The sequence below is a fragment of the Euprymna scolopes genome, chromosome 19 (assembly GCF_053919585.1).
Source record: "Euprymna scolopes isolate OS-2025 chromosome 19, ASM5391958v1, whole genome shotgun sequence".
In the NCBI taxonomy this organism is placed as follows: Eukaryota; Metazoa; Mollusca; class Cephalopoda; order Sepiida; family Sepiolidae; genus Euprymna; species Euprymna scolopes.
In genome coordinates this window covers 58,788,982-58,813,140 of record NC_136500.1, presented here as the reverse complement: position 1 = coordinate 58,813,140, position 24,159 = coordinate 58,788,982, and the positions used below count along the sequence as shown (strand labels likewise).

Sequence of the window (24,159 nt, the reverse complement as noted above, 5' to 3'; positions counted from 1 at the left end):
CTACATCCAATCGTCTAGACAACCAAAGCAGATGGATCAGTTGTAGCTCTCTTCTGTTGACCTGACTGTTGGCTTCGTTAATCTCTTTCATCCAATATTGAGACTTGAAGGCTGGGTCAATCTTTGATTCCTTGCCTGAAGACCTTATCACCTTGGGTGCCTCTGACAGGGGCTTGCACCGCTCACAGTATTTTTCTTAGGGTTGACAAAAGACACTCATTTTGTTTTTAAAAATAGTGTAGTCAATAACTTTTTTGTTATAAGAAAGGATGTATTTTCTCTTGTTCTTTCTGAAGATAAGAATGCAAGTAATTCCAGTAAGACCAAGGGACCACAAGAAAAGTAAACTATAGCATATTTAGATGGTCGATTGGGGACAGGTAAATTATGTTCCAAACTTCTTTTTTCGTGTTTCAGAGGTAAAGGAGAACTTTAATAGGATATTTGAATATCTATGTATCTCAAACAGAAATCAAATGTAAGCCCCGGGAATTGGGGCCCCTTGATTTCTGAGAAGTTCGACTGAAGTAAAATTAAACAACGAGAATATATATTAAAACCAAACACGAAAAAATACATGCAGCCACAAACTACATGACTACACAGATGTATATATGCACAATACAAGTGAAGGAAGATGGCTATTAGTAAGAGTGTTTATACTCACAACTCCAGTAGAAGACATGGTATGGTGTGATGAACCATCACTGTCGACTCTCTAGACAAAGCAATATTAGTATTGTGTGATTTATTAGTAGAAGCAGAAAGGCAAACATTGCACAGTCACAAGGAAGCAACTACAAGCAAGTTTCACATTCGAAAACAGTGTTTTTATAGCAAGGACAAGAACGAGAAAAGAAACGAGAAATAAATTTAAGCTAGAAGGAATTTAAGAATGAGTTTAACTATTTTTGTACGACAAATAATTCTTGCTGATTCCCTACCCATGTGATATTTAGGCACATCATTTGAGCAACCTGGGATTCTTATGCCAAGAATGACAAGAAGCAACCGATTTTAAATTAGACAAACTCGCATGCTGTTTTATTTTTGTTTTGTCCCCCCTCCCCGAGACAGACGGCTGAGATTTGGGGGAATTAAATAATTTGTTGATATATTTACTTTTCAGCGTCATTTTTTTTTTTTTTTTTTGGCAGTGATGGGGGCTGAAAAAACATTTACTATTAAAAAACGATTATTTTATAAAAGTATTTTTTTTTTTTTTAAATTTAAGGAAATTTTTTTCTTTTATGCTTGACATATTTTTTTTTTTTATATATATTTCTCCTTAAGTCTAAGAAAATAATTAAAAAAAATAAAGCTTGTTTAATTTTTACAAAGATTTTTAGTGTAAAAGAAAACAATTGCAGGAACCATTTGTTGCGCGTTACTTTGTCACATCTAAATACCATGCGAATAGAGAATCAGTAGATATTTTTGTGCCTTAATTTGTCATACATAAGTAGTAAAAGTGCTTCAAGAATTGAAGCAAAGAATGTTACTCTTGCTTTGGACTGTCTCATATTGCGATTACATTCATTTTTTTTTTTAAAGACATTTAAAACTTATATTGCTTTTCTTTGGACTATTGTCCTAATTACTATTAGTATCTATATTTCTATTGCGTTTCAACTGCTGTGACGTCCATCCTTCTGCAGTTATATTGCATTGTTATTCATGAAGCCTTTCACATCTAAATATAATTTTTGTTGATTACAGGACGTTAGACATAAGGTCAGGTATGGATTTGATGAAAGTCTTTCTGGAACATACTGGATTTGAACCGGGCACGTCCAGATTTTCAGTCTGCGTTGTCATAGCTATATCACCCCCAAATTACAGGGATGTAAGTAACCAATGGAATAAAAAAATAAAATAACAAAACAAAAAAGCTGAAATGAAAATGAATTTCCCAACCTCCCATCATGTGTGTGTGTGTGTGTGTGTGTGTGTGTGTGTGTGTGTGTGTGTGTGTAAAGGGCAATTCAAGGGAAAGTTGAACCCATATGTGAAGGGAAAGAAACAATAAGTCACTCTTTGATGAAATTCATCTCAGTCAGACGACACACAACATCATGATTCGTTTAAAGTCTTAGTCTTCACAGCAAAATTAACAGTTTCAGTTTTTAGAGAGAACTGTCATAAGGGGGGAAAGGAAGGCAAATAAGATGTAGAGAGAAAAAAGAAGAAAAAAGAGAAAGAAAGATAAAACAATAGTGAGAAAGAAAGAGAAAAGGCGAGAAAAATAAAATCAAACAAAAAAAACTATAGCGATTTGACAGAAATAACCCTTTTCTTATTTAAAAGAAAAAGATTTGGAATAAAAAGTGAAGACCTAACATTTAAGTGGAAATGAACTTGTTCTTGATAAAAAATAAAAAAAAAGGAATTCTGATTGTTCTTAATAAAAATAAAAATAAAAAAAGGAATTCTGCTAAAAAGTAAAGAACATCTTTTTTACTGATGAAATGATAATTTTTTGTGTTCATTTTTAAATTAATAAACACTAGCAAGGAGGCCCGATTTTGAATAAGGATCAACACATGTTGCACACTTCCAATACTTTTATTGTCATCAAAATCGGTGAAATCATTCCTTTGCTAATCAAATAAATGCATTATTTACTCTAGTCAGTGCCCACCAGGACAGTAAAATATATTATAGTCTACATTGTACTGTAGAGAACCTACTGTTTTTATAAAATTATTTGTTTATTTGCTTGAATTAAAGATTAAAATGCAAATATCAAGTATCATGGTTCAATTGTGCTCTAACCAGAAACATTCATTTCGAACACGCCCCTTTCCTACCAAAGAATCTACGTTTGATTTTATATATGTGCCCTTCTGCTTGTGCAATGATAAAACTTCTTAAATGCACTTGTGATGTTAGGCTGTATAAAAGTGTTAACTTTGGTCAAAATCGGACTGTTCCTTCTCAAATATTTTTTTTAATTATCAATTTTCGATACATATTGGAGGTATTCCAACACAAAACCTATTTAAGAACACTTCCAGAGTCATAAAGTACATTTGTGTGAAATTTTAAAAAGTCAGCCCAGCCGTTTTGGAGTGCATATAATAACAAGCTGCACGTATGTGGTCCCTCTCTGGTGCTGCATGTGAGATGATGGCACAAAAAATAGTGAAGAAATGATGAATGTGAGCAGTGTGAAGGGCCAACATTGCCTTCACATTTTCACCAAGTTTCACAAAAAAGCTAATAGATGGGGCAAAAGTTATGGGGTAAAAAGTTACATTTTTGCAAATTTGGGGCATTTGTGACCCCTTTTGATCACCTGGGAACGCTAAATCCCAGTGAAAATGGACAAATGATGCAGTTTCATGCCTTAAGACATGTATATTTGAATTCAGCATCATGGAAAACCACTATATAGACATATATATTAAGTTTTTGAGTAATATGAAAAAGAACTCCAAAAAGCCTTTTTTTTAGCCTTAAAAGTCCCAGAGAAATGCAAACCAGAATTTTGCCAGGGTCACCCATACTGAATTTATATTAAGAACAATGGCTTCCACATTTTGACCAAGTTTCAGGAAAATCTAATCGATAGATCAAACGCTATGGGGCAAAAAAGTGTCATTTTTGGCCATTTTGACCTTTTTTGAGCCCTTGGAGACACTGAATCCCAGTGTAAATGGAGACCGGTGCAGTTTCAGGCCTTAACACATGTACATTTGAGTTGACCACTGTGAAAAACCACTATATAGTCAGACATATCAAGTTTTTGTTGAGAAATATGACAAAAAAGCCACTAAAAGGGGCGTTTTCAGCACTAAAAGTCCCCGGGGATGCAACCAGAATTTTGCCAGGGTCACCCACACTGAATTTATATTAAAAACAATGGGCTCCACATTTTGGCCAAGTTTCAGAAAAATCTAATGGATGGATCAAAAGTTATGGGGCAAAATGTGTCATTTTTGGCCATTTTGGGGAATTTTTTACTTCTTTTGCGCACCTGAGGATGCAATGGGAATTTTCACAAAATATTTTTTTTACTGTGCACATGTATTTAATGAAATACAATTTGTGGCAAAATTTCAGGAAAACTTAATGGACGGTTATCTGGCACATCACTGACACCACTGAAAACATAGGTCCCTCTCCGATAAATCGGGGCACCAACAAACTCTCACACACATAAAATTAATGCATGAGTTTGATGTTAGAAATTGCTCAAAGCATGACATAGAATCTTTATATACGGTTATATTTGATTCTTCTTTTACTCATTTGGTGCCATTTTTGTTTAATCGCATTTTTCCAAATTGAATTTAAATCTACATTTTGGAGAGGGGGAGGGGTGAACAAACGAAAAAATGTAGAATATGGGTTGAATCTTTTAACCATAGTCTCGCTCACTATCAATTTCTGCAGTTTTACTCCACAAATAAATGATGATATATCTGAAGAAGGACTGGTGGAATACATTAGTTGAAACGTAATAAATATACAAATATCAACACGGATGAAGATAGCAATCAGAAGAAAATCAATGTCAGTAATTTATATTATTTACATTATTCAAACTACTGTTCTCATCTTGGATGTTATTTTCACAACGGTTTGGCTAATGTAACTTCCGACCTTCTTCAGGTGCACTTTGTCAGACTTGCGAATCTGTACGGAACCCCTTATTTAATCAACAAGCGTAGCTTCACTACAGATTCCGGAGTTCGATAAGATGCGTCTGAAGACAATCGGAGGTTTCACTGGTGAAAGCATAACAACAGCCATTATGAGAACAACATTCTAAATTATCTGAGTAAACATTTATCATCTCAAAAAATTCTGAAACAATACAAATAAGCATGAAACTCCCAAAAATATTCAGACATGGGAAAAAAGAAATCTTTTCAACTTCAGCAACAAGAAAGATTTTCGTTAAACATGATATTTCTAGAATGCATCAAGTCAATTTAAATATATAAAAAAATACAAAAGCAAAAAAAAAAAACAAGTTGTATAAACTTGATTTAGCTTCACATACATGGGAACTCTTCTTTGAGATTATTTTAGTCAATAAAAAGATATCATTGAATGAGTTTTGGCATTTTTATGGCAAGAAGTTTAGGACGACTGGAAACAATGGAGAACACACATAGCACCTGGTATTTCCGATTCGTCACCCATTTTAATTCAAACTAGGCCTCAATATTGCTTAACTTCAGTGATCTAATAGGGACCGATGTGTCAATGTGTTTATACTGTATACATAATTAATATTGCCAGATAAAAATATTACTTATCTTTTTGTAGATTCATATACAGAAATTAAATTAGTAATAAAATATTTGAAAGACAAAAAATAATTTATATAATAAAATATTACAATATCTTTATCATTGTTTATATCATGCTTAAAAAATTATTTTTCATCTGATCTTCTTTCTCAATCTATACCAGCAGTAGTCACCTGACATTGCATCATGAAGGTTTTTAATTTAAAGTTTCACCATTCATTATTTTCTACAAGAGAAATATTAGTCTGATGCTAAAATAATGTCATTTTTTGGCGTTCAACTTCATGTCACAAAACATTATTTTTGCACCAACCTAATAATTCCTCAAATGTCCTTTGATCCTTCTATATAACATTCTTACTTTATGACATAGTATATAAGTTACATCATTTAGTTTTATTCTTGAAACTACTCTCAGATTAAATGAACGAAGTACTATTCTACACAACACTAAATAATAAAAAAAAAAAAAAAACAGAAATAAGATTCTGAAATGGGAGAAAATAAGTGGTATTTACTGAAATGTTTCTAAAACATCAAAACCATAAAATAAAGATCGATAAAGAAATTGTGCTAAAATTTTCAGTGAATACTTCTTTAATGGATATGATTCAACATGAATCTAATTGTTCATTCTAACATTCAGTAACGCAAAAACTAAAATAATTTTATATTGAATTTGCATTAAAATATTTGTTTGAATCAAATGAAACAAAGTCAAAAGTCAACATTTTTCTTTAAAAGACAACATTCAGTGATATCAAAAATTTTAATATATATATATATATATATATATATATATATATATATATATGAGAGGGACGTTCCAAAAGTAATGCCTCCTATTTTTTATTGTGCCCATATGAATCAGAGGGAATTATAAATCGTATTGTTATGATGACCAAACTTATGCATTTATGATCTGAAAACTTCATCTCTCTGTTGCTGATATTCACGGTGCAACTAACTAAGAAAGCAACCTCTATCATGAACATGTTAGTAGCAGAGATGCGCAATTGAATTCCCCCATATAGAAAAAAAACTGAACTGAAATATTCACTGACGCCTGTTGAACATTTACAAAGCCAATGCAGTTAATGCCAGTGCAGTTAGGAGATGGGTTCGTCGATTTAAGAATGGCAACAGAGATATGAGTGACAAAGTGCGCACCAGACTTTTATGATTGATGCATTGACAGAGACTGACAAAGTGCATTGAGAATTGTGGTGATTATGTAGAAAAATAAATTCTGGAGCACAAAAGGTCACTCGTTTTAATGGTACGACTCGTTTTTGTAGCTCTTGAACGTTTTAGTTTTTGAGTTAATAGAGGCCTTACTTTTTGGAACGACCCTCGTATACAGGAAGATGCAAAACTTAAAAATATAAAAAGTTTAGTAATTTAAAAAGCCTTTTCAGCAATCATTGTTGTGAGGACAACAGCATATGTACAATATAAAAAAAAAGTGTCGTGCAAATAAATTGATTTGCACTTACTTTGCCTGAAATAACTTATGAAATTACTAAACAGTTATTTTCTTTTCATTTAAAATTTTGTATGAATTATAAAAATCAAACCATTTTCATTGTATAGTGGTTTTACATTTTTTTTTTATTTTTTTTTTTTATCTTTGTTCTTTGGATTTTTAATAAGAATTTTTAATGTGGAATTGAGTTTAATAATTGATGGAATTTACCAATGTTGAGAAAACTTTTATTGCGATGTTTTTTATAGTGAATTTGAGACTTTTTGAATATGTATATTGAAGGTGATTTTTTTACAAGGCAAAGAGAAATTCTGATTTGAAAAGTATGTTTTGGAGAGAGCCAGTGTTTATAGATTTTATGATTCATTGTATGGTTTAAAATAAACACTGTTTTGAAAGAGCTGTAAACGATCATAATACCTTTGTGTATGCTCTTTATTTAAAACTTGATTTAGGAAAATGTTTTGATTAATGTATATATATGCGTGTGTGTGTGTGTGTATATATATAGTCATGCAGTATTCATTCTTTCCCACTTATTTCATTGAATAAAAAATATTCTATGTCTATTCAATGTGTTGACCATTCTTTCAGAAATTCTAAAGAACTTTTACAAGTGTAAGGAAATAAAGGATTTGTCAAAATTCAAATTATTATTTTTGAGAGCGATTGTAAAACGGATGTAGAAAATTTGATTCAAATGCAGAAGACAAAAAAATTAGTTCATCACTTACGGCATCATCATATTCAGCTTTTACAAATGTACTTCCAAAATAATCTATTTCTAGATAGGTGTTTATTTATTCCTCTTTCTCTCAAATTATTATCACTATTACATGATCAGAATTAAATAATGTCACACAATCCCTACCAATTTAAATTGGAAAGGAACCCATAGCATTCTATGATTTACCATTGCCTGACCTTAAAACATACATATATCTATACTAGCCTATAGTATATTTTTGGTCTCTCTCTCTCTCTCTCTCTATATATATATATATATATATATATATATATATATATAGAGAGAGAGAGAGAGAGAGAGATTCAAGTGAAAATAGGGCCCTATCCCAATATCAAACAGCTTTTCTCAAGTAAAATTTCATAAGAAATTCCAGTGTTATTCATTTTGTATTATTGGGTTTTTACAACATCATTGGAGGTGATGAGTATCAAGAAACACCAAAGACAACGATTTCCTTTATAAATTTTATATCAAAAATTAAAGCAATACAGATAAAAACGAAAAATATGACATTCAAGACTAGATATAACAAATAGCAGTCCACTAAAGTGATCATTTTTCCAATGTCAGATGTTCCTGCTGGTTATTAATTGCAACTGCTTGTGCATCTGTTCTGACTGGCTGGGCATATCCATATTTTTGATTTGCTTAACAGCATGTCAATCCGTTTTTGGGCTATATGATGCACAAAATAAAATAGTTACTCTACATGCTTTATTGTATATTGATTTGCTATTTGATCTTATTTAACAAATATTTGAAATTTATCAACATTAAATCGAATTTTGATGCTGTGAAGACTACAACTGCCATGTAAAAAGTTGCTTCCTCTTGTCTGGTTAATGCTGATGTGTCATTTAAGGTTTTAAGTAACTTGGAATTATCTCCCTTTGACTTGTTATAAAAACGAGTGTATCACATGTGATTTTTCTCATTGTCTGATCATGTAAATAAAACAGACGTGTCTTAGTGTGTAAGGCTAAAAAATGTTATGTTGTTAATTGATTTATTTTCTTTTGTCAACCGTTGATATGACTTCCCATATGAATTTTATTTGGAACAAGAAAGGTATGTTTTCTTTATTTAATTCGTAATTAACTATCAAAGGTTATTAATTAACCTATAATAAAATATATATTTTGTAATAAGATAGGTTAGTTTGAAAGTCAATTTCTAAAAGCCGTCCAACACATGCCACCATGTAAAAAAGATGTTAAACAATACATGATATTTTAAGCAAATTTTTTCGTATATCAGATTTTCTTTTAACATTTTTCTTACAATTCCTTAAGATAAAGCTGGTCAAAATTTAGGGGGGAAAAAAGTGAATAAAATATGATTTGGGGACAATTTCTGTTAAGTTTGCTTTTGCAAGATGTACCAGTTCATCAGATCTCTAGAAAAATGTTACAACAGAGTGAATAGACACACATGACTATCACTTTTATAACACATAGACACACACATATATACACGGTGTCCATAAAGTCTCTTTACAATTTATCATAAAAACTATTGATGAGATATCTTCATAAGTTTTTTGTTTTAAGCAGTGTTTAAGTTTTTATTACCAATAAGGTCTTGTATTTCATATATTATGTTCATGGAAGGACAACTTAAGTGAAGCCCCATAAAGTTGCTACTTCAAGAGGAGAAAATATTAAACTGAGAAGAAACTTTATGTACACCTGCATTACTATACAGGGATGTAAGTGGCCAATAGTATGAGCATCTGAAATTGAGATAAATTTCTCAACCTGGGAAGCTATGGCTCCCACACTAATTTCTTAACCTAGAAAGTTAGGCTATTTATTTATAATCGTCTAAAAAAAAAGTAGACTTACGAGTAACATTTACACAGAATGGGGAAAGTGAGGCAAAGCTGGAAGAGGAAAAGACAAAAATGGAAAAGAAAGAGAGAGGAGAGAAAGAAAGAGAGAGAGAGAGGAGAGAAAGAAAAAGAAAGAGAGAGAGAAAGAAAAAGAAAGAGAGAGAGAAAGAAAAAGAGAAAGAGAGGAGAGAAAGAAAAAGAGAAAGAGAGAGAGAGAAAGAAAAAGAAAGATACTGAAAGAGAAATAGAGAGAGAAAGATAGATACAGAGAGAGAGAGAGAAATAAGGACGTAAAGCTCTAGTGATTTGATCCTTACTTACCAATAAAAAAGCGAAATTCCGCTTTTTCTGAATAACAAGAGAGCAGAGAACTTACATCCCTGAGTATATAAACGCACACACACACACACACACACACACACACACACACACACACAGTATGTATGCTAATCCATGCAAGTACTTGTGATAAAAAAAAAAAATTAAATTACAGATAGTTTTTACCATTTCTCATATTGCGAACACATCTTAAAATATTATCAGATCATACAAATGAAAGATTTGGTTGTTACAAAATAATAAATTTGAGAACGAGTCATTATTGAAATATTTGCAAGTTTTTATTCTATACCAATATTTTTCAATCAGATCATCAATTTCTATTCCGAGGTAATTTAAAGAAATCGGAAATGGATGGGTTATTTCAAATGGTTTTGAATATTGATATTTTTGCAGACAACAATTCTTTATGTCGAACATAGTCTACAGATTGATTGAGATTGTCGGACTGACTTCCTCATCTTGGTTGTTATTGTCCCAACGTTTCAGCCGTTTTGCCCTCCGGCCTTCGTCAGGTGTTTTGTATCGAACTGGGGAACCGTTTGTTAGGAGTCTCAAACCCAACCCTTTATTATTATTACGGGGGTACCGTGTTCGGGCTCCAGCTAGGCTTTGGGACATAGTTGCTGATTCTCTGTTTTGAATGTTACTTTTTCACTGCCTTCGTTCTCAAAAATACAGACAATTACTAACAATAGTCTACAGAATAGTGAAGTCGCCCAGTGATAGAAATTGCACTACTATACAGAATCCCTGCCACTGCTAGACCATCATTTGGGTTACTTGAAAGGATCACTAAAAATTAAGTTACTTTAAGCAACAAACAAATTTTTATAAATTTATGAATTTAAATCATAAAATTAGTTTTTACTAGTAGGGCACCTGGCATTGCCTGATCATACAATATACTTAAATATGACATTTTAATTTACGCATATTTCGTATTTATTAGTATAGTGCCAATTCTCGATTAATTATATTATTGTATTTAATACGTAATAGTGATTTCAAAAATTAAAAAAAAAAAAAAATGATTTGAGTGCTATCAGCTAAAATTGAAACCAAAACATTTGGCTCTCAAGCTGTATTCGCTACCATCTGAGCTAATGACACATGCATAACAAAACTTGACAAGGTAGCACAGTTAAATGTATATTTGCTCATGCATAAAATATACACATTATGTTGAACTCTGCCGGTCAAATTTCAATTTTGACCCTTTAGCAGCTATTTTTCCCATCTAAACCACCAAATCGATTTTGTTCCACAGGTCTGAATACCCCACATATCAAGTTTCAAGTCTGTAGACGAAAAATTGACAGTAGTTTGGTAGAGACCGTTTGGCACACAAACAAGGTTACTTTTATTTATTCTAAATGCAGCTTTAAATGCTATGCAATTATGCACAATATAGAAAATATGCATAATAGAAATGTGCGTAATAGTGAAATGAAACTAATCATTCAATAAGAAAAAAAAAAAAAAAAACGAACAGCGAATTAAGAAAAGTTCGTTTTAAAGGAATATGCAAATTAGTTATCCTTTTTGAAGTTGCTGGTATATTCAAGACTAAGTAAATAAGGAAGTTGTATTCACTTTTAAAAAAGAAACGTGGGCTTTTAATGCCAATGTTAGTTTGACAAATAGCTCAACTTATATGTATAGATCATATGAAAAACAAAATGTTTGTATATTATATTCTCACAGTGAAAATAGTATTGCATATTCTAATATTGGAAAGATTTCATAATTATTGACCGTATGGAAATATGTTTTGGCATAATGGATAAAAGTTCTGCATAACAATCACTTCTAAAGTGACAGTCTTCTGGAGGTTGAAGGCTTAATCTTCAATATGTGAAATATTAAGAATACAATAACAAATTAATTCTATTCGGTCATGGCTAATGCAATGAGAGCAAACTATCCTCACGGATTAAATAAAGAGTTCTGCTTGAAATTCCATACTGATTCTTAAGTCTGGCAAAAGACATCTAAAGAAGGTCAGAAGTTACATTGGTTGAAATGTTGTGAAAATACCATACAAAATGAAAACGGAATTCTAAATAATTCAAAATTTCAATTTTTATCTCTAAAGTTCTCAAACATAATTCGACAAAATCTTCAGTACAACAATTTTAGAAGAGTTTTGTTTATTTTGAAAACCTTATCACAATCACTGTTGATCAATGTTTTAAGATGCATATTCAAAATATGAAGTCAGGTAAAAAAAAAAACAAAAAAAAACAAAAACGAATGATTTAAAAGACATTAAAATATAATAAAGATTAAGTTCAGACAGAAAACCTCCAATGAACATAGGTAATTTGAAATCATGATAGCTAGATTTAAAAATCAGCAGTTTTTCATTAAAAAAAAATATACTTAAATTCTATGCTTCAAGTAAACTACGTTGTCTTATTAAAAAATTAAAATATTTCCACAGTATTTTTCAAAGACATAAAATCAAAAAATCTTTTAAATATAGTGTTATTCAAAAGTGGGCCCATTCATGTACTTTCCAAAATTCAGGCAATCTTTTAGGTCATTTCATGATGAAAATTGTTTAGGGCTTTTCCAATAGGATTGATTAGAGAAGTTAGAATGATTTTTGTTATAACATTTCTAATATGTTTTTTTATTACTATGAGTTTTTGTTTTGTTGCGTTGATGGGTTACTTTTGTATTTGTTCAAATTGTGAGTTTCATCTTTTAGAAAAGTTTTGGTATTTGATTTTTTGTGGTTTGGATGGTTGATATTTATATTTTCTTGTGATAGCACTTTAATGATTCAGTCATTCGATATCAATATTATCATACTGTTGTATATCATATTAAAGGGTTTTTTTTTCTTTAGGGAGGGGGTATATTCTTTAGAAGAATCCTATTTCTTTGATGCAGGATAGGATTTTTGCGGTGTTGTTTTAAGATTTTCTTAAGATCTTTTTCTTTGTAATGTTTTTCCCTTATTTTTGAGAGGTCTATATACTTGGTTAGCAGGTGTTTTATAGTGAGCGGTGTTTAGCAGGGAATACATTGTGGTTGTGTTTTTCCTTTTAGGAGGTAGGAGTGTGTTAGGTGTGTATGACCTATTCTCAGTCTAGTTAGGATGACATTTTGTTTTCTGCTGTTTGTTTTTTGGTTTTCCTGTTTTGTTATTTGGGCATGGTTTTATATAGTTTGTTGTTTGGGAAATTATTCCAGTAATTTTGTCAGGCACATTTGGATACATCTGAGGATTCCATTTTCCAGGATTTATACCTGTAACCAGCGTAAGGTGTCAAACATTTGAACAAGCACAATTTGTCCCCAGTTATTTAATTGGTATCCATTTATCAACTATTAAAAATATAAAAAGTTACATTGTATAAACTAGACAAAAAAAAAATCCAGGACATTTAAAATGTTAATTGCATTTTGTGCACACAACTAAATTTAGTTCTAATTAAATAACTAAACCATGTCAAATCTAAGACAGATTAATCAGAGGTTTTCTGTATCAATAACAATACAAATAAAAGAATTAAAAAAAAAAAGACTAAAAGTTCAACATTATGGATAATGGATGCAAAAATAAAGAAAGAAATCAAAGACAAATACTCATCTTGCACTAAAAATAAAATAAAATCTAAAAACATTAATAAAAGATTTACACACACAAAATTTTTTTTATAAAATTGATAAAAAGAAAAGAAGATAAAAGTACACTTAAATACACATACAAGTTCTACAGTTGCATCTAAGACATCAACTGGTACAATGTCTCCCCAAAATTTTAATTCAGTGTTGCTTGTTTAATAACCAAAAATGGTCAGAAAGCAGCAAGAATATTTTTGGGGTTGAACATGCAGAATTAACTAACAAGGACTACAGGCAAATATAGTCACCAATTTTTTTTCTCTGCTCTTACTACCTTCTGTTAAAAACAAAACACCATTTTTGTAATAAAGAACCAGAAAAAAAAAAAAAATGAATGGCAACAATAGCTAAAGTTTATGACAGGCAACAACAGTAACAGAATAGCAGAATAAGTAGTAAAGTAGCAGTGAGAATGTTTTAGTACTTAAGCTGTCTACTAAGACCTTAGTAGAAGCCGAAATAAAGTGAAAGCAGAAATAACGAATAATTATTTATTAAAATCTTAGTAGATGGTTATTGCAGCACTTGAGTTGTTTACTAAGACCTTAGTAATAGCTAAGATCAAAGTAGAGTCTTAATTAGTAAAAATGTCACAATATTTAGCTCCCTACTAACATCTTAGTAGTAGCAAATTTGGAAGACATCTTGTATTCTATAATCGGTTTAATTAGCAATAGTTCAGTATCAAGCTGTAGCAAAATATTAATAAAAAAAAAAAAAAACAAAAAAAAACAGAGTAATAAAGTTGGATCAGTAAGGAGGTTTTAGTACGTAAGCTGTCTATTAAGATCTTAGTATTAGCCAGAATGGAAATAGAAATAGGATTATTAGTAAGAATGTTGCAGCACACATAAAATCTACTATAGCACAAAAAGAAAAACAAAAACATAAATAAATACAATTAGCCGCAAATAATATCAAAAGAAATAACATAGATTTAAGCAATGACCCAGTGGATTGGTTTAAAATTATTTTAATTATTATAAACAAACCTCTAAGTTTCGCTGATAATAAAAATAAAAAAGGATAAAAGGAATAAAAAAAAAATAAATAAAACAAATAAATGTTAGATAAATCAACTTAAAGTCATAGCAAGAAAATTGGTACTTCTTTACAATAACCGCGTCATGAAAAATTGCTTTATTACAAAGGACGTTCCAAAAATAATGCCTCCTATTTTTTATTCCGCCTGAACAGATCTGAAGGAATTGCAAATTGCATTGTTATGATGCCTGAACTTATGCATTTATGACCTGAAGGTTTCATCTCCGTAACAGATATTGACTGTGTGAGACTTTAAGAAAGCAACCCCTGTCATGGATGTGCATCAAAAACAGATGCGTCATTGAATTCCTTCATGCAGAAAAAAATTGAATTGATCAACATTCATTGTTGCCTGGTGAAAGTTTGGGGTTAGGAGATATGTTTGGCAATTTCAGAATGGAGACAGATGTGAGTGACAAAACAGGCTCCGGACTTTTACAACTAAGGCATCAAAAGAGGCTGGCAAAAGTGCATTGCGAATGATAGTGACTATGTAGAAAAATGAATTCTGGAGTGCAAAAGGTTGTTAGTTTTAATGGTACAATTCCTGTCTTCATAGCTCTTAAACGTCTTAGTTTTTGTGTAATAAAAAAAGGAGGCCTTATTTTGAGAATAACCCTAGTATTTTTTTTTAAATAGTCCAATTTTTGACATGGGTACTTCAATAATGATACACTGCTAGAATCTCAGTGACTTTTGATAAAATGTTTATTTTATTTGAAAATTTTACTGAGTATATAACAGTTTTGTTGCTAGCCGGTCGTACTCTGCCTAACATCAATCTTTATGTTAATTTCTGTGATTGTTTCTATTCTGTATATGATTTATTTCAGAGGATCAGTAATTAACAACATACAAAAGAATGGCATTTGAATGTTTTTCTTTGTTATTTTTTTTATTTATTAAAATTAAACATAAGTCTTATTTACAGTCATTTACTGTCTGCCATATTCCTCTGATGCTAGAAAATCTGTTATGCGACACTGTTCACTCTAATATGTACGTGTGTTTAAATACTTCAGTTGAGTATAACCCCCCACTTCCCCCCCCCCAGACAACAACCAACTGGCTATGGATTCTTTTTGTCTTTTTAATTAAATTATTTTTTCTACATTTTTCTGTTCTTATCACTTAACCTAAGCAACAGTTCACAAATTCAATTCATCGATTATTTTAGCAATCAAAGTCACAAAAAATTTCTTGAATTAATTATTGTATTTTATTATTCTTTGCAAAAAAAGATTTTCCTAACCTATTTTAAGATTATTGAGTAACAAAACTTAAGCTAAACTTTTATTAATTTCTCATGCAGGAATTCCCTGCAGCATTTTTTTTTTGTCTGTTTATTTTTAGATTTGAAATAAAAATAAGCTAAGATTAGTTTAAAAGGTTAATATAGTTTGCTTGAAGCATTGTTTAGTGTGTATATAAACGAAATTGAAATTTTTATAAGGCAATATAATGCAAAGGTGTAACAAATTAACAAACTAAAGCAAATTAAGTGGAATAAACTATGCAGATTCACCGTTATTAATACAATATATATGGATGTGTGGGCGCATATATATATATATATATATATATATATATATTGTAATATTTTACATGCACTGAGTTCTTCAGTCAGCATTGTTAGACGGAGGATCCATATTGTAATAATTCAAGAAATATTTTCGTCAGACATGTTTGATTTTCAAAACATGCATATTATTATGAAAATGAAGTTTATTTCACAGAGAAATATCAAAGAAATTATTTTCTAACTGTGTTGTTTCAATTTTTATTTTCATCATTACAACAGTTATCCTTATTTATTGCCATTTTTATCTGTTCCTTTTCATGTTTTCCAATCTGTATTAGAACTACAGCATCGCAAAACACTCAATATATTAAGGTGTACGAAGCATTAAAAATAAGGTTAACAAAGTAAGTGAAACTGGAAAAAAATAAATGTTCTTTTCTTTTTTGTTGTTGCCACAATTCAAATATCCCATTGCCACAATGTTGCATCACTGTGTCCGTTTTACAAGTACTCGTATTTTAATAAAATGTGCCTCCTCAACGTAAATAACCCCTTGACTAACCTGACAAGCAACCTAACTCTAACCCCATACACTGTAGAGATCCTTAGATGCTGGAAAGTTAATAGTTTTTCTTAAACTGGAATTCTGTCCCAGTCTCTTGCTATGCTGACTGTACTGATCTGCGGAAATTTCAGTGTAATGTGAACAGACATCTCACTGCTCAACTCCCTACATAGTCCCAAACAGTATCCCCTTACGTCAAAGTGGCACTGTATGGGGTGAAAATAAGAGTACAAAGAAAAAAAAAAAAACTTTCAACGTAAAATTTAAAAAGTTCTTATCAAAATGTACAGCGATTCTAAGTTTGTACGAATATTGGAATTTACACATCAAGAATTGGACTATTTGAAACAATTTTTTTTTTTGTTTTCATGGTGAAGTGATTGTTAAGAAATTCAAACAATTTGATAAATAAAAATAGATAGATTAAAAGATTGGTTAACAAATACAGCTAAAGATAAAAACAAAAAGAAAAACATAAAATAAATACTGTAAAAAAACGAAACAAAAAAAACAAACACTTTGCCTTCTTTACAAGTAAAGAAAGATTTAAACCATCCTCTACAACCCAGACATATTGTTTTTTTTTTTCTACTTTTATGTTTGAATCCATAGCTTTAACTACTTTATCATACAGCGGTGTGAGGAGTGATCTAATTGTGACCTTCAAAATTAATTAATGGTACACATTTTCTTAATATTTCTTTTTTTTTTTTTTTGTGCTAAAATCAATGAAAACTACAAATGGGTGAGAAAATCTATATAAATAAAACATTAAATATATGTGTGTGTCTGTGTGTAAATATTTAATGGCTAAACTACTGATCACATAACACTGAAATTAACAAGAGATAGTAATCATATGATGGTTTACAACGAGCAAAATCTTTGTTTGGATGGATGAATAACGTGTACAGAAATATGTCGGCAAGTTGAAAATCAAAATGTTTTTTTCAACTTGCCGACATGTTTCTATTACTTTTGTGCCTGTGCGAATTCATTCATAGCTTGAAGTTGTTTAATTTAAAATTTTTCTATCTGTCAAAAGCTCAAACACTAGCGAACGTGGCTGGAGCACTGAATGTTTTGGTTTGGATTCTAGCTGATGGTACTCCAATCATTTTTTTTTAACTTTTAAAATCAGTACTATATATATATATATATATATATATATATATATATATATATATATATATAGTACTGATTTTAAAAGTTTAAAATATATATATATATATATATATATATATATATATATATATATATATAAAATTATTATTTAATAGAGTTTTGGCTCTGTAATAATAAATACAAAATCTGCATGAATTACAATGTGTTTCAGTGCATTTTACGATCGGATAAAGCCGAGATCCCTCCTTCTCCTGTTAGCAATAAATAAAACCTGAAAATTAATTAACAAACATGGTGGTCTGATTGAAATAAATTTCCTACAGAATATCATAACACCAAAGATAAACAATAATGTATATATATATATATATGTGTATTGGACTCTCCCGTCGATTTCAACGTATGAGGTTCCAACAACTTATTATTTAAATTCATTCATGCTTTAGCCTCAGATGACATTTAAGTCCTGCAAGAGACTTACAAACGATATATATCTATATATTTATAAAAGTGAAATTGTGTGCGTGTGTGTGTACATTTCTTTACCAAACTACTCTATCAATTTTCAGTCTACAGACTTGACATTAAGGGTTATTGAGATTTGGGAAAATCTTTTTAATCAGTTTTTGGCCAGAGATTTGGCAGTCAAGGGGTCAAAGTTCAACGATTTGACCTTTGAAAACTCTACCAAACTCTTCCACCAATTTTGGGTCTAAACACTTGAAATTTTAGATCTATGTTACTTGGACATGGATCAAACTTTTTAATTTGATTTGAGCCCAAAACAAATGTTAAGGGGTCAAAATTAGAGTCAAAGTTTTAAAAAATTTGATCTCTGCCGTCTCTACCAAATTACTCAGCCAATTTTTGGTCTAAACATTTGAAATTTTACAAAAGTATGTTCAGACATAGGACAAGCTTTTTTATTGGTTTTAAGGGTCAAAGTTCAAAAGATTTGACCTTTGTGGTCTCTAGCAAACTATTCAACCAATTTTGGGTTTAAACATTTGAAATTTTACAGAAAGGGTATTCAGACATGCAGCAAGCTTTTTAATCAGTTTTTGGGCAAAAGTTTGGCTGCCAAGAGGTCAAAGTTTACAGAGTTGACCTTTGCAGACTATCAAACTACTCCTCCAATTTTGGGTAGGTTACCTGGACACGAATGAAACTTTTTAATATATACACACACACACACATAAAGTTATGAACAGTACATAGGGCCCGAGAAAAGCTGGGCTGAACTGCTAGTATATATATATATATATATATATATATATATATATATATATATATATATATATATATATACCTCCAGAGAAGCTTAGGCCCTGTTAGCTATGGCCTAGTTGACCCACTGGCGTATGGAGTATGCTCTGGTACCCAGCACCCTAGGTCCCACTCATGGATCAAATGGCATGGTGGGTGGAGAGGGCTCTCCCGTAAGCCGTAGTGAAGGCAACCTCTCTAGAAGAAAAACCCTGATATAAAATCTGTGGTGACTGCTGCTTCCAATGATGTTGACTTGCTCTTCTTTTTGGTTCAATGTGGCAGTTGTTTAGAGAATGGGATTGTCTCGGTGCAGTCTTTCCTCACTATAAAAAGCTTCAAGCACAGGCATTACTTGATATGATGTTCCATTGCATATCAGGTAATGCACAGGTATTGCTTGATATGCAATGGAATACACATTTTGCAATCAGTGTGTATCTCCATAACAAAAATGTTGGCTTTAGCCTAAAATGGCAAACGGACATTCAATGAGGACTGATGCAAATATGGGCGTCAATAGCAATAAGGGCTCTGGAACTTCCAAAGTCTGGCCTGGTAGGTGTTCGGGGCACCACAGCTTGGACCCACTCATGTTTGCATCATTTGTGTCAGAGATATATTAAGTAATGGCAATACTTGTGAACGAGTTGCTGCCATCATATATATATATATATAGTTTACTTTGCTTCTAAAATTGTTTTTCAGTTTTTATTTATTAATTTTCTCATTCAGCTACTTGAGCTCTTATGATTTTCCATTGACCAATTATACCTATATAGACATGAAGCAAACATAGACATGATACTTTAATAGAAAATTTTTGTGAATATATATATATATATATATATATATATAAAGTGAACGTGTCTGTATGTGTCTGTGTACATTTCCCTACGCAATATGTCAATTTTTAGTCTACAGACTCAAAATTTGATATACAGGGTACTGAGATTTGGGAAAATCTATGTGATTAGTTTTCGGCCAGAAACTTGGCTGTTAAGGGGTCAAAGTTCAACGATTTTACCTTTGAGAACTCTACCAAACTCCTCTGACAATTTGGGGTTGAAACACTGGAAATTTTAGCTATAGGTTTCTTGGACATGGATCTAACTTAATAACTTGATTTGAGCCTAAAACAATAAATGTTTAGGGGTCATAATAGGGGTCAAAGTTTTTAAAAAATTGACCGTTTTTTATTTTTATTTTTTTGCTCAGCATACACCTCCGGGCAACGCCGGGCTGAAATGCTAGTATATATATATATATATATATATATATATATATATATATATTGAAAACCAAGATAAAATTCAGAAGATACCTTTGTAACAATTTTACAAAAATGCAATTTTAAAACTAAAGAATATATCGCAGAAATGTATGTACAACAAAAGACATGTATCTTTTAAAAACTGTATTTGTAAATTGAAGAGGTATTGAATATATTAAATATAATTACCTACATGCACACATTTTACTATTTCATGTATTCGCATACATAATACTATGAATATATATTATATATATTTTGAGTATTTACTTCAACAGTGCTCAAAATATGAATATAGGTGTGTGTGTGTAATATATATGTGTGTGTGTATATATATATATAGCTCTATAGAAAAGAATAGAACACTATGCTGATGTGTATATAAGCATGAAGATTTCTCTTATTTCATAGCTTCTGCTGATGGTGTAATGAGTACGTCTGGTTGTTAAAAATTGGGTAGAAAAAGTTTGCTTATTGTGATAGAGATTTCATGAATGTAAAAGGCATGTTAACCTTCCACCAAATGAAGACATAATGTAAATAAGGTTTAATGTGAGGAATCTAGCTCTCCATTAAAGGGTGTTGTCAACTGGGTGAAAAGTCTAAATGACTAGGATTATGTAAAAAATAAATAAAACTGCTCGGATACTATCTTTACAACACCCTGGAACTTTCCTACACTTCTAGTTGGAGTGATATTGCTCAGATTAGGAATTTCTGTTTTAAAACAATTTTTTTTTGTTATATTAACGCACACAAAATTTATATTGGTAAAAAGTAAAATTATTTGGATAGGGAAAAAGTTATAATTGGATGATGTGCTGAAAATAATTAGTATATTATTTAATAAAATACTTCAGTAATGTTTAATTATATGATATACAAATAAACTTCAGAATTTTTCATTTGTTAATTTCTATATATAAAATCAAATTCAGAATAGTATTTGTCTTTCTTCAAGAAGGCATGAAATACAAAATAAAAAAGAATAACAAAAATAAAACAAACTTAAATGAAATTTTCATTAAAATAGACTTAGTAAAATAATTAAAAGGATAAAAACAATAAATGTACATAAAATATAAAATTGAATAATACAAAACAAAAATATATAAAAATATACAAAAATAAACAGAATAAAAAATATGGCTCAAGTTCCCAATGCCGATTCCTGAATAAAAATTGAACTAAATTGACAAATTTTAATAAAATAATCAAGCGCACACAGTGTTTATTGACGGTTCTTGAAAGAATAATGCCCCACGGAGTTTTCGTTTTCTCAAGGGAGATAACTCAAATCTTTTTAGAAAAATATTTAAATTGCAGATATTTTTTTCAATCCCAGCAAAATACAGTAATTTATATTTCAATTGGTTAGACTCCGCAATTTTCATGCTTTTCATACAAGAACTGGCAACAGACAACACTGTGTTTTTTTTTTACAAAATAATATCAAGGGAAATCAAAGATAAAATTATACACATGAAGGTAACAGTTTTGCAAACATCAAATATTACAATGAAAAAAAAAAAAAAAAACTTACTTAGATCATGCAGACCCTGAGAAAATATATTCAATAACTCGACATAAAAAATGATAAAATAAGGCCATAAAAAGCAAGATACAATTTAAAAAATAAATAGTTACTTTGTTGTATCAATTCTATCACATCTGCACCTTCTTACTCAACTTTTCTTTAATTTTTTAAGAGAAACTTCACTCAAGGCCACTAAAATTTTTTCTATATAAAATTTGATTCAAACTATTCAGTAAGAAAATAAAATAACAGTTTAAATTCATAATTTGCAGATGTTTTGAATTGTTTCTTACGAGTGTCTTTCACAAAGGCATAAATTTATATCCCCTGTGCAGTCAAGCTTACTAATAGCGTAACAAAGGTTGGGAAAGAGGATTGAAAATGGTTTTACCCGCTCCTGACATTAACACAAAAACAAGATTTTTTTTTCTGCAAAATATATAAATTTGATTATATTTTATATAAATTTTAACATGTAATTAAAAATATCCAATTTTTAAACAGTTTCAAGACTTATGATTTTAAAATGTGCTATTTAATTTTTTATTTTTGCATATCAAAATAATTACATTTTCTTTTTTAATAAAAATTTGTCTTCTATATAGAAAAATATTTCTGAGATGATTTTTATTTATTAATTTCCTTTCATTATTATTTAACTGAGTTTTTTTTTTTTTCATTATCAAGTAGGATATCATTTTTTTTCTAAAGTATTTTAAATGAGATTCCCTATTAAAAACTTAAAAATATTTTTCAAAGAATATATTTAAAATATTTGCTGGTATGGGTGAAAATTTGTACCTATCTTGCAAATAGAAATAAGTCTTAAGTAAATTAAAAAGAACCAATAAATTTTAATACTGAAAATAAATATTGTTTGCTTCTGTAAACAAATTTTTTTTCTGTTGTTTATTAAAGAAATAGTTGAATAAAAAGCTGAGTCCCTCAATAACATTCAAACTTGTGACACTAAAAAATAAAATAAAATTGAATGAAATCCATGCAAGAATCAGGCAACAATACTAATATGTCAGCTTTTACAAAAAATTAAAAAATAAATAAACAAAATACAAAACTGATAACATCGAAAACAGATATACAAGAGTAAAATGACTTATTTCTGTTGTATAAAACACATAATATATTATTTTCAACTAAATTACAAAAGCAGAGACTATACATTGAGATTTATGCTAAAAAAATTGACAGTAAAATGCTTTTGAAATTAAAAAAAGAAAAATACATATCAGAAAATTATGATTAAAGTTATCTATACCCAATAATGTATTGCAACATTCTCAGATACTTATATATGTTCATTAAGTTATGTAAGAATTTGATGACTGAATTTGTTATTTACTTGACAAGAAAGCGACACAATTGCACAATAGATTTTTCATTCAAAATGGTAGTCTTCTTCTGTGATAAGTAAAAAATGTTTTACATTGAAAATGAATTTAAAAAACATAAATTGTGATAATGAAAGCTAATAGAATAATTATATGAGTTTTCATCACCACACACTATAACTATGAAATTCCTACAGCTTATATAGACCTCCGTTCAGGCTCAAATATTTTTCATTAGTGTCCTACAAATTTTTTCAATTTTCTTATCAATAAAAAAAACTTTTGTTTACTATTTTAATTAAAATATACATGTGTGCAAAGCTAGCACCACAGAAGGGAGGTCTTCATTATTATTTTTGTATCCTTTCTTAAAATATCAAAAAGTTTATCATTTTTAACAGTATTTTAAAAGTATTTTCAGAAAGAAAAAAATGTATCTATGCATATTCATGAAATTAAACTTGTCAAACTTCTACATTATTTCAAAATCATTATACTGTTAAATCTGAACAAGTTATATCTTGTAAGAAAGTATAATTTATTGAATAAATGCCAAAATTTTCATACAAATTAAGCAATTCTTTGATGATTACAGTATTAACATTTTGTTTAATAAATTGGGTGGGTGCCTGGGCCCTTAGCATCAGAACTACACAAATAAACATATATATATTAAAAATAGACAGTATACATTTAAGAATGAATCTTAGTAAATTAAAAGTACATAGAATCCAATTCATTTGTCTTTTCTCTGATACTTACATTGACTTCTGTGTAAATGATATCAATAAAACTTCCCAGGACAATAATGAAGTCAAAAACGTTCCAAGCATCTCCAAAATAATTCTGAAAAACACACACACAAAAACAAAAAAACAAGGTGAACTAATTTTCAAAATGGCATCCTTTTATTATTAATGGAGAAATTTCATATCAATGCATTTGAAAAACTTAAATTGATATAAAAATTGTTTAATTTCCTTATAATATATTTGTTCATATAAAAATTGTGAACTTCCTTTGAAACATAAAAATTGCTACAGTAAAAAACATGTTTATATAAGCAACTGGAAGAATACCTGTCCCAACACAGGTAAAACTGATTCACCAAACTGAACAGTTTTGCACCACTTTTATGTTTTGTTACAAAGATTAAAATTGGGGTATAATG

General features: G+C 30.0%; 1 protein-coding gene across 16 annotated transcripts in view; it reads right to left on the bottom strand.

Moving 5' to 3' along the window:
• Positions 1–24,159, bottom strand: part of LOC145303601 (muscle calcium channel subunit alpha-1-like) — a 1,244,232-nt gene that overhangs the window by 217,222 nt on the left and 1,002,851 nt on the right. For all 16 annotated transcript variants that reach the window (XM_080145164.1, XM_080145154.1, XM_080145170.1 and 13 more), the window contains exon 30: positions 23,751–23,834. In XM_080145164.1, the coding sequence (XP_080001290.1) occupies positions 23,751–23,834 (84 nt within the window). The remainder of the gene's footprint in view (positions 1–23,750; positions 23,835–24,159) is intronic.